Genomic DNA, 12,076 nt, shown 5'->3' with positions numbered 1-12,076 from the left:
TTAAATGTGTTTGATAACTACTCACACCATTTACACATGACATTCAGTTTGAGTGGATATGATGGACTGTATTAATAAGGACTGTTACAGTGGGTTAAAATGATACTAGCAGTCTCACTAAGAACATAATTTGCCCTGAAAGTGCAATTTTAATGTAATGGTGGAAAAAAACAATCAGATGTAGTCTCTTCAATCACTGATAATCGATCTGACTGGCAATCTCTAAAAAGTCAATCTGAATCAGGGGCAGCTGGCTAATAATGGGCGATAGGGCGCTGCCCTCCATGACCCACACGGAAAACATAAGAGTTTATTTTGCCGTTCCAAGTCTTAACATTATTGTCCAATCAGCAGCCTGTACATCATTGTCCAATCAGCAGCCCCTTGGGGCGATTTCAGACCATAGACTGTAACACATAGACTATAAAACATGGACGTAACACCCGTGACGTCACCCACTGGTTTCAGGGAGTCGGTTTTGTGACCAAAGCATGGGCATTTGAGCTGCGCCATCTTGGATTTTAGTGGGAGTGTACTTTCCGTATTTGGGGAAGAGGTGGTTACTCTACGGGTCAGCCGGGGTCAGCCGGTCGAGAACCTGGCCACTTAGCTCGGAGCAACTGAGCTAGCCTAAGGCTAATCAGCTAGGCTAACAAGCTAAGCGGCAGCTACACGCAGCTACATCCACCACACGACAGTCCACGAGTCCGACCCGACTAGCTCGACCCCTTGTAACCACGACACACAGCATACAACAGAGATCATAATGTTGCTGCTGTGTTTTAAACATGACTGTTTCAGATAGAGGTTTTAGGTGGAGCTGCAGGGTTTGGTGGAGTTGTGGGGGGAATTTATTTCTAGCCTATTATTTAACTGTTAAACAATCATTATTATTTCATATTAATAAAACAGATTAAAACGTTAAAATGTTATTATTATCATTATTATTAATCATAACAATACAAATAATGATAATATATTAAAATGTTTAATAATTACCGGCTTTCACCGCTGCCTCCATCCACTATCCACTTAAAGTTACAGTTACAGCAACACACAACAGCATGCAATGTCGGACTTTTTAAACAGAAAAATGAGATGAAATAAAATTGTAGCCTAGTATTCCCACAATAAACGGACTCTGAGAGCACAGAACACATCGCAACAGCGTTCCTAACATTAGCTGCTCCGGTCCTCTATCTGTATCAGCAGCGACCATAAATCGGCAATTAAGTCATAAGCCAGCGGCAAAATATGCTAATACATGCTAATTAGTGCAAACATCCAGGTAAAACAGTGATATATTTGCTTACCGAAAAAACTGCAACACACTACAACATAGTCACAAAAACCTATCCGAACATTGGCAAACAAACACAGACACTGTAGCCCCTGTCAACTGCTGGAGGTAGCCGTAGGCCTCTGGATGTAGCCGCCTAGCCCAGCCGATGCTTTAGCAAAGAGCTAACTGCCAGTGCCTGTCTATGGGGCTGTCACTCAACGTAACCACGCCCTAATTTATGTAAGAATTTTAAGCTTAACACTAAAACGGTTGTGGTACATTAAATTCACCTCCCTCACAGTGTTCACAGAGGTAGAAACTATCAATAGAGACCAAAAACAAAAAATGCACCAGGCTGTAAATATGTTTTTTTAGGCTGTAAAGTTGGCTATTTTAACATGGCTATTTTAACAATGGAGAATTGCTCACTTCTGGAGCCAGCCCCGAGCAGAAGCCGATCAGCTTTTTGAACGCGGAAGTGATCCGCACTGCTGAAACCTACAACTCCGCCCTTGTTTCAGACAGACTGAAAATGCTAAGTTTTTTTTCTCAAACTATAGACACTGCAATGCATTTCTATGGGCTCCGGGAAGGCTTGCCCCAACCATAGACTGTATAAGGCCCCAACGTGCTTTCATCATACGCACTGATGAAGTCACGTGCGCATACGCATTGCGTTCACGTTCAAGATCAACATGGCTAGCATTGCAATTCTTCGGAGCAATTCCATCGTGTCATTGCGGAAATTAAAATTCTGTCGTCGGATAAATCGATATAAATTGGCTATGAAAGAATTAGGACCACCCAGACCAAATTTAAATATCAAGAATATCAAGCAGGTGTCTTTAAAGTCGGGGGAAACCTACAGCCGCGGATTTTCACGGAGCTGGTATGAGCGGAAAACGTGGCTAGCAAGATGCTAAGTAGCTAACGCGCAGTTTTGCTAGCCCTGCCTTCTGATTCACCCGGATGGAAACACAGACAGCGACATGCACCATCTCTCGGAGAAGGTGAGAGAACATGAAACATCGAAGATGCATATGGACAGCTGCCTGAAACTGTGGTCTTTTGGAAGAGTTAACATCGCCACACAGTTGGGTGAGAGCTACATGATAGCTGTGTGTTGTCACAACGATGAGGTGAGCAAGAACCGCCATATTGACTGTCAGATTCTGTGGCGTGTTTGAGTTAGCTTTGCCAGGCAAGGATGAAATCGAGGGGTCCAGCAACCCCGGGATTTTCCGGGGACTAGTCGACTTAGTGGCGTCGCTAGACGCGGTGTTTGAGGAGCACTTAAAACGGCCTTGTTATTGTACTCTCTAAATTTTGAATTGTAAGTAGTTGTATTGATTGCACATTGCCAGCTGACTATCACTGTATATACTGAAAATGCTCTGTGATGGTCTGACTTTACTATAATGTAATTTGATTTTTAATATGGCGTCGTTCTCTTAAGTAGGGCTGAACTATTTTAGGAAAAGATCTGCTGTTTTTCTTGGGGATTAAATCCCGTAACTCCGCTTCTGGTCCAGCTGAAGCCATTTCAGAAATGAAGCAGCAGGTGGAGCAGGTTACACTGATTGCGTTAGCCTGACCTGTCCACGAGTAGCATGCCGCTTCTGATCGGTGAGCTTGGCAGGTAGGGAGACGGCATGTATGTGTAAAATAGTTGACACAGCAGATCCCGGGTCAGTTAGGAGCACTGCAAAAAACCGCAGCGTTGGCGATCACATGATCGCGTGGTCCGAAATCGGGAAACGATAAATTGTTCAGTCCTACTCTTAAGTGTTGCAATGTTTACTGTGATGATGACTGTATATAGAGTAAATAGTAGGTTATGCCCACATTCATTTCATTCATGGAAACAACTGCTGCACCTAAAATATGTTGTCAGATGAAGACAATGGGATTGTTGTGATTAATTGTAAAGCAGGTCTGTTTTCACTTTGAGGTAGAAATGATGACAGTGTATCTGTTGATGGCCACAGTGGAAGTGTTTCATTGTAGAACCAAATTAATGGTACTTAAGAAATTAACTATGAACTTGATGTAGCTGTACAAAAATATTGTATAGTATGTACAATACATGTCTGATGCTGCCATCTAGCTCGTGGTTGAACAGGAAAGGTGACCAGGAAAACCAAATTATACAATGCAATGTAACATTGTAAAGTGACTTTGGTTATTTTACCCATTTAACGGGTCATCTTAGCCATCATCACAACAACTGAAGGTGTTCCCTTTGATTGAGGCTGAGGAGAAGTTTTTTTGTTTGACCATACCTTTAAGATTTCCCATAATCACCTGCGCTGGAGTGACATTACCGATGGTTTATTTGGAACATCTCTGAGTGGCTTGAAAGTTTGAGAGCTCTCAGAGAACTAAAGTTACAGTGTAACCACACATAATAGTCTGAATGAAACAAGTCAACGTTTGGGGTATTTTGTATTTTTAAGTAGTAATGATAGTACCTGTAACAGTAGTGGTAGTGTCGATATATCTGCATTTTGGATATGTTCAACTCTTTGAAATCTAGAACTTCCACATTAAAGATATTTATTATGTTTTATATAATAAATATCTATCTATCTCCTGTTCAACCACATCTCAAACCATGATTGGTTGGTATGAAGGCCTAAGGTGACTCAAGAAAATTTTTCCCCCACCATTACACCACCACCTCCCGCAAGGCCTGTTGACATAAGGCAGGTTGGCTCCAAGTATTCAAGCTGTTGATGCAGATCTTTGATGTGAATGTTTCCTGATCTGTACCTGCAGGAGTTTAAGCTTTACACTGCTGCCACATGATTGGCTGGTAGGACACCTGCATGAATAAACAGGTGTTTCTAATAAAGTGCTTGAGGAGTCTTTTCCTGTCTAAATTGTTTGTTCCATCATTGTTGTCAGCCATAAATATAAATCAGGACACATGAGCCCCTGACCTGGTTATATGAAGATTAATGATTAATTAATGCTACCATGAATTCTCTCTGCTTCTGTAAACATGTTACCATGATATTTCTGAAATCAAACGAATCAAATAAAACTCAAAAGAAATGGTCAGAAAAAAGATTTTCAATATTTTATATGACTTTCCAGCAAACAGACATGTGTGTTATGTTTTTATGGCAGGGAAAAGTCCACGGCAGCCATAAAGCTGAGCAGATAAGCAGAGAACAGAGACAGACAAGGACCAGTTCATTCAGGACAGACAGAGACATGGACGGGGTTCATCAGCACTTCGCTATGAGGATGTTTTTCCACTTTCTACTTCTGATCCTGCTTCGAACGTCCACTGAAGCCACGAGCAGTGAGTACTGAACTCTGCTGCTTCAGTTTTATCTGACTGACGATGTCACTTGACAAAGCATAATGGGCAGATAAATATTGTAAAAGTGGCGTAAAACCAGAGGAAGAGCTCAGGTGACTGAAAAAGCAAGTAGTCTGAAATCCGAAACGAGTAATTTGAAAATGAAGTCCTCAGATATAAGTGTTTATTAATGTATTTGTCAACAACCATAACTCTTCATTGAAGGCTGATGTGTAAACAGAAAAAGACAAATGATAAAACACGGATGTAATAATTTAAAATATGTGTTTTTGTAAAAGTGAACTTCGGAAAATGGATCGAATGAAGCTTCTGGTGAAAATATAACGTGGCAGGCAAAAGCTGTCAGGACAGACAGTTTAAGGAACTAAATAAAAGATAAAAATAAATCCACCTTCAGATTACTGGGGCAGAAATGCCCTCCATGTTTCAGTGGATTATGTAACTTACATTTCCTCCTGCTCAGACCAACCTGTTGGCAGAAGGTCACATTCAGACCTCTCCATGTTCTTATTTTACCACCGCTGGCACAGACAGTGTGGACACCACTGTTCATTAGATAAAATGCAAATATTGTTGATTATGTGTTATCTAATAAACAATAAATAAACAATAAATAAACCAGTTTTCCTAAGTTTCAGTGTAACTCCTCCACTCCGGTCAAACTAATAGAATTTTTAAACTTTCAGATGATGTGTCGGTCTACAGGCTTTTAATTCAAATTGTAATGAAGAGTTAATACAAACTTGACACTTCATTCATGTGTATCTGTTGTGTTGATAAATTGAGTTTTGTTCTTCTCTCCCAACAGTCTGTTCTGCTCCACAATCTGTGCAGTTTCCAGAAAACAACACCGTGGGTGATGTTGTGGCAACGATCACTGTCCAACCCAATGTGACCCTCGAGCTCAGTCCTTCCCCCGACGACAACGACCCATTCAGGCTCAGTGAAAACCAGCTGATAGCTCAAAGAGTGTTGGACTATGAGGTACTGTAGGTCACGACTAAGAACACCAACCAGATCCAAACCCATGTCTCAGTTTAGATCCTGAAATCTGTGGGAAAAAAACTGATTGTTGAACATGAAGCTTGTTTTGTTTGCAGACTGAGCGAAGTCACATCGCCAGGATCACCTGCACTGAGACGGAGACAGGCCTCAAGGTAAAACTTCATACACCACTCATTAAACTGAGGTGGATGGAAATCTGCTCTATCCTCATTTAAACTGAAATTTTCCCTCTGTAATGTGTTCACACCATTGGAAAATGACTGAATGAGGTTTTATTAAGGCAGCATAGAGATATGTTCACTATGAATGAGTGAGGTGTTGTCCTACATAACAACACTCAGCATAGGAGGCGGCTGCTAACAGCTAGAAAGAACCAAAACGACATTAAGAGCCTGGGGTTTTACAGGATTTTGAGGAATTGTAGAAGTAGGTGTATAGACTGTACAGGTGCTTTAGGAGCCTGTGCAGTTTTTTAAAATGGTTTTCAGTCAGGTTTTTCATGCAGCGTAAAAGAATTCTGCGTCTTTGATTTATTTCATTTCCTTAACACTTAATATCATAAAAGATGCAATAAACAGTACGATAAAACCATAAAATGAATAATTTAAAGGATTGTGTCTCTTTGTTTCCAGCTGAACCTCAACATTGTTGTACTCGTGACCAATGTGAATGATAACCCACCAGTGTTTGACCAGAACCCCTACCACGTCAGCATCAATGAGGTAAGAGTCCGATAAAACACCTTTAACAGGATTTATTGTTCAAAATTGTACATATTGTACCGTTTGTTTTTCTGTTATTTGGTTTAACCCAAATTAAAGGAAATCTGGTGTTATTATAGTAGATCTGTTTTATCTGTATTTTACTTTACACAACATTTCTTTCTTTGTACCTTTTTTTTTGTCCCAGATGTCTCCTGTGGGAACAACTGTGGGCAACTTTGCTGCCACAGACTTAGATCAACACATTCAGCTCTACTACACACTGACATCTGAATCTGTAAGGCCTCATGTTTTATTTTTCGTTTGTCTTTCATTATTTCCAATATTTAGATAATTCCTGTATCTGTCTCCTGTATCTGATGGATGTTGGTTTCCAGGACATGTTTAGCCCTAGCTTAGCATAAAGACAGGAGGTATGGGTAAACTACTCGCTCAAGAGACAGACGTAAACAGTTTCTCTTGTCCTGTTTGATCTCTGCAGAACGACTTTAAACTGAAGTCAGCTACGGTCCCAGACCTTCTTGTTGACAAGCCTCTCAACTACGACAAAGTCAAAAATTTTCAACTGGTATTGTCCGTTCAGGTGAGTACTGTTCACTCTCAGTCCAACTCTCAGTCAGGCGTGGTCTCTTAAATATCAGTTCAGACATCAAATGTACATGAGGCATCTGTGGCTCAGCAGGTTGAACTAACATACTAACTATAATTAACTTTGTCCCACTAAAACTTTAACATTGATTGTTCCACCTTTAGTCATGAATTCAGTCCAGCGTCTCTGGCCTCTGCTGACTGTATTGTTATTTCTGATTGTCTTTTTTTTTTTTTTTTTCAGGACACACCATTGACAGCAGGTTACAGCGCCTCGTTCACCGCCACCACCACCATCCTAATCACCGTCTTAGACGGGGACAACAGGCCTCCATGGTTCCAGCCCTGCTCCAAGCACGAGATTGGTGGGACGGTGATCTGCCAGAGCGCCGGCTACACAGGCAGGGTCAATTTAAATGAACAAGAGGTGTGGATCAGCCGATACTGAATGTCTGTGAAGGTTCTCAGTCACAAAGGTCATGGTTTCTCTGTGCCACAGGATGATGATTTGGGTGTTTTCTCCTCTGTAGACCGGAGTCTTACCCCTGAAACCCGGACCACTTTACGCCATTGATGGAGACTCTGGGATAAATGAGGAGATAACATACTCATTTCTGAGCGGTAAGCAGCTTGGACTATAACAAACAAAAAACTGGTTTTCCAGCCTCAGCATCTTTGTTGAGTTGCTGACTATTGGCAGATAGAAGCAGCTGAGTCTGTCTGTGTTTTAGGAAATGAGGAGGGTCTCTTTGATATCAACCCGAACACGGGGAACATCAGCATGCTGAGGCCGACTGACGTGTTGGGGACAATCACTCTGACAGTTCTGGTAAAAACTTTGACCTGCTTTTATTCACTGCATTAAAATCATGGTGTCTTCATGTCTCTGTGGTCTTTACTTTTCCGTCTCTGTTGTTTCCTAATGCTGCAACCAAATGGCCCTGTGGGTTTGTAATGGAGGAACATAGTGTTGTAACATGCATCCTAAACAAACAAAAAATCAAACCCAAATAAGTGAAACCATCTGAAAAGTTTAAAGGCGAAATCACTCTTTGGTGAAAGGGTTAACTAATAGACAAGTTCAGTACAGTACTTGTGTGAATTTGCACTGATGAGAAACAAGAACGTCTGTCTTTTTTTTTTCGTTTGTTAGTCTTCCATCAGGTATGTTTTTCTCTCCTAGGCTGCCCAGAAGAGCAACATTTACCAGTTTGCCACAACCACCGTCACCATCAGTGTTCAAGTGAAGAGCCTCCACCCTCCACAGTTTCAGGAGCCTCAGTACGAAGGCGTCATCACCTCAGTGGGCTCCATGGCCATTGACCTAAAGAACAAGGACCAGCCGCTGCGGATCCTCGCTACAGACGACGACTACAATGCCACTGGGGTAAAACACTGACTGGGCAAACATATTCTTATACCATCTTTTGATGATTTTCTGGATTTTTTTTCGGGAAAGGTTTAAACTATATTTGGATGGAAACTTGTCTTGAGACCTCTGGTTTCTGTGGGAGGGAAAGAAACTCAGTCAGTTGATCAGAAATGCTGTAAAAAAAAAGCACAGGGTGAGTAAAGATGGTCAAAGGTGAAGAAGGAAGTCTGTGTGTAAATCGTGTTGGATGTTTACAACAGAGTTTGGGTAAAAATTTACCATTCACAAATCTGTGTTTCAGCTCTGAATAGATTCAGTAATATTATAAACCTTTAAGGTTTCAAATGCATAGTACAAAGTGTTTTTTATAATGGCAGCAAATCTGAGAAGCTCAGTGTTTTTAGTAATCCCTCTTTACTTCAGCTCTGGCTAGAGCAGCTTCATTGTGAATTAAAAGTGGTGGGCTGCTGTTAAAATGCAAATTCAGTCAGTGTTGTGTGTTTGCTGACTGAAGGAGTCTTTCGGGAGGTTTGTGTCTACATAATATGCAGCACTAACCTTTTCCTTTCTGTTCAAACAGGGTCTAAATCCCCACATCACCTACTCCTTTGATGGGAACAGTGATTTCTCCATCATTAATGGCTACTTATTCATGACTAAGGATCTCCCAAACACCATATTGTCCCTGAAAGTGAGTTTACAAAAGAGTTAAAGTGACTAATTGATAGGTTATTTTCTTATTAAACACTTGACTTCGTCTTCACATCTTCCAGGTGATTGCAGAAGACACGTCCAACAGTGAAACAGCTACAGCTCAAATTTCAGTAGAGGTGACAACAGGTACGTATCAAACCTTCACAGAGGGCTCTGCTAAAAAAAACAACAACAACCCTTTGGCTCAGTGCAGCGTTTTTTCTGCAATGCAGTGCACGACCATGAAACACATGAAAACATGAATGACAGAATCAAGAGCGTGTAGTTTGTAACATCGTGCTGAACTCTCCAGACCAAACGATCCACTGATGATGCTTTTGATCCAGTTTTTATCTGGGTGTTGCCTCATTAGTGAGACTAAGACGGAGTCTGACTCCCTCCTGTCACATGTCTCACACACACAGTAACACAATCCTGTGGTTGGTCTGCTTGGATCTCACCATGAACCTCAACTCAGTTCATCTGGACCTGAACAAAGACCTTTTCAGGCAGTCTTAGTGCAGTTGTTTGGATCGCAGTGTTTGGCAGCACTTTCTTCAGCTTCAGTAAACTAGAACGAACAATTTCAGTTTCTGGAAGTTTTAACATCAGTCCAGGGGCCTCATTTATCAAATGTGCACTCTGGTGGTAGAAAAGGAGCATAAGTACAACCTAGTGCACAACAATCTCTCTGAAGGGAAATATAGGATTCCTTAGCTAGCAAGTTAAATTTCTGTACCGTTAAGACCATTAGCTCTTTGTAGCCAGTTTTAGAAAAACCCTCCAGCAGTCGGGTTTGTGCAAATAAATCAAAGCAAAAATTAAACAAGATTCAGAGAAAACAAGGACATGAGGTGAAACCATTAAGCTTCAAAGTGCGTTCTCCTCTCAGGTCTCACCACCACCAGTTTGCCTCTGAGCACTACAGACATTATGACCACAACATCCACAGGGGAGTCCACCACCAACAGCAAGACCACTGGAGATATCGTGTCCACCACCGACCCCAGTATGTCCACTGACAGCAGAGCCTCAACTACCATCCCGAGCACATCCAGTGAAAGTATAATCTCCACAACAAGCTCCAGTATGTCCACTGAAGGCAGTGTTTCAACCACTAATCCCAGTACGGCCAGTGAAGGGAGCATCTCCACTGCCAGCACACCCTACCCTCCCACAGGTGGTCGCATGTTTCTCGCCGTAGATTCTCTTTCATATAAAATATTGTCCCTTTGAAGAAAACTGTAGTGAGCAGCAAAGGTCATCTGGAAGGAGATTTTCTGTTCTGTGTCGTAATGTAGAGATAACAATGTCCTTCTAAGTTCATGTAAAGGTAGTTCGCAGTTTAACACCTGGTTTCTTTGACCGGAAAAAAGGTGTCTTGTATTCAAAGAGACCAACCACAGGGGAATGTATTGTTAAGCAGTCGCAGATAGTTCTGAAGAGCTGATAGGAGATTTAAACAGGCTGAGCTCAACAAATAAAAACTCCTCCACGTTTAGAGACTTTGCAGTGAATGAAAGTGAGTGCTCTCTCAGTGTTTCCTGCCCTGCTGTCTGTCAGCACTGCACCGTTAGCTTCTAGACTGTTTGGTTCAAATTTCCAGTTAAACAAAGGAATTTAAAATTAAACTGGCAGGGAAAGAGTGTAATTTTCACTGTAAAGAACTTAATACAACAAAAAACAAAGTGCTCAACCACTGCATGGAGAGTTTAAACTTTATTCAGAAGGTTTACTGTCCTACAACCTATTTTCATGTGACCACGATGACCATTTCTCTGGCTGAAAATCAACTTAAAAGATGTTTGTTCATGAGTAAATGTTTGTAAAGTATGGTCCTGATCTCAGGACTGCATCTGATTTAACAAGATGATTTAGTGATTGCAGTCACATTAAGGATTCAGCACCAAGTTAAGCTTCAGATTTAGGTGTATTTCATTGACACCTTTGTTCTTGCTGTGATCAAACCATCAGGTGGCTACGGACCGGGGGACATGGCAGCACTCGGTGCAACCCTGGGTGGCCTCCTGTTGATCTGTCTGGTGGTCATCGGGGTGCTCGTCCATCGCATGCGGAAGGGGAAAGCAGACTGGAGGAAGATCTATGAAGCCAGCCTGTTTCGAAGCTCTGTGAGTTCAAATTTTAAACTTGTTTGCTATGGTTAAGACTTTAATAACTAAACAACATGAGTATAGGTCACCTATTGGTCTCCATCAAAATATTAATCTTGTCCATGATTGTTTTGTCCTTACACAGCTGGGTCAAGCCCCAGGTGGTCTTAAGGAAGGCATCCAGTACAGCAACGAGGCCTTCCAGAACGATGAAGATGGAGGAAGCATGGGCTCTGGCGGCCCAGAGGGGGGAAGTGTAATGGCTGGTAGAGAGTCACAAAAAATGGTGAAGGACATCCCACTCAAAGAGGCCAATGTGAAGTCTTCTGTGCCACTGCACGCTCTCCTGCCTGATGACACCAGCCTGGCGGGCTCGGACAAGGCCGACAGTGAGAAGGAGGTAAAACCCATCCTGACCAAGGAGAGGCGCATGGAGGAGGGATACAAGGCGGTTTGGTTTAAGGAGGACATCGACCCCAACGCCAAGGAGGAAGTTGTCATCATCCCAGACAACAGAGAGGACAACAGCGAGGAGGAAGATGAGGAACAGTCATCCAGCGGCAGGGAGGAAGAAGAAGACAATAACTCGCCATTAAAAACCCCTAAGGTCGCCTTTTCTGATGCAGATCTGGACAGTGGACTCGGGGTGAAAATGGAGGATCCATCAGAGGACTCAGACGGTGACGAAGCACTGACCTCTGATCTGTGAGAAGAGCCAGAAGACAAGGACATGGTAGGAACCACCTATAATAAAATCTTTTTATTATAGGTTCATTATCAGCTGTGAGTCCTGAAACACTCGGCCTTATCAGTCATGACAAAGGACCAAATTAAACCAGGACTGAACACCCCTTATGAAAAGATAAAACAAAGCCAAGTTATTATGACTCAGATTTCTTAATTTATAAGCTTCACCCTGTGTGTGAAGATTTAGATTTTAGGTAAAGTGAGCCTTTTACAGCTTTCATTCTT

At 42.0% G+C, this 12,076-nt stretch overlaps 1 protein-coding gene across 1 annotated transcript; it reads left to right on the top strand.

The window, feature by feature from the left end:
- The first annotated feature begins 4,501 nt into the window (after positions 1–4,501).
- Positions 4,502–11,813, top strand: cdhr5b (cadherin-related family member 5b). Its single transcript, XM_041038949.1, has 15 exons — positions 4,502–4,592; positions 5,422–5,597; positions 5,714–5,770; positions 6,251–6,340; positions 6,528–6,617; positions 6,822–6,923; positions 7,173–7,355; positions 7,459–7,549; positions 7,660–7,757; positions 8,112–8,315; positions 8,881–8,991; positions 9,074–9,140; positions 9,886–10,170; positions 10,950–11,122; positions 11,250–11,813. Exons 1-15 carry the CDS (start codon positions 4,502–4,504, stop codon positions 11,811–11,813), a joined length of 2,382 nt encoding a protein of 793 aa, XP_040894883.1.
- Positions 11,814–12,076: the final 263 nt, after the last annotated feature.

Source organism: Toxotes jaculatrix, chromosome 5 (genome assembly GCF_017976425.1).
Source record: "Toxotes jaculatrix isolate fToxJac2 chromosome 5, fToxJac2.pri, whole genome shotgun sequence".
NCBI lineage: Eukaryota > Metazoa > Chordata > Actinopteri > Toxotidae > Toxotes > Toxotes jaculatrix.
Note: the sequence above shows the minus strand (reverse complement) of the source record. Positions and strands in the feature narration are given on the sequence as shown.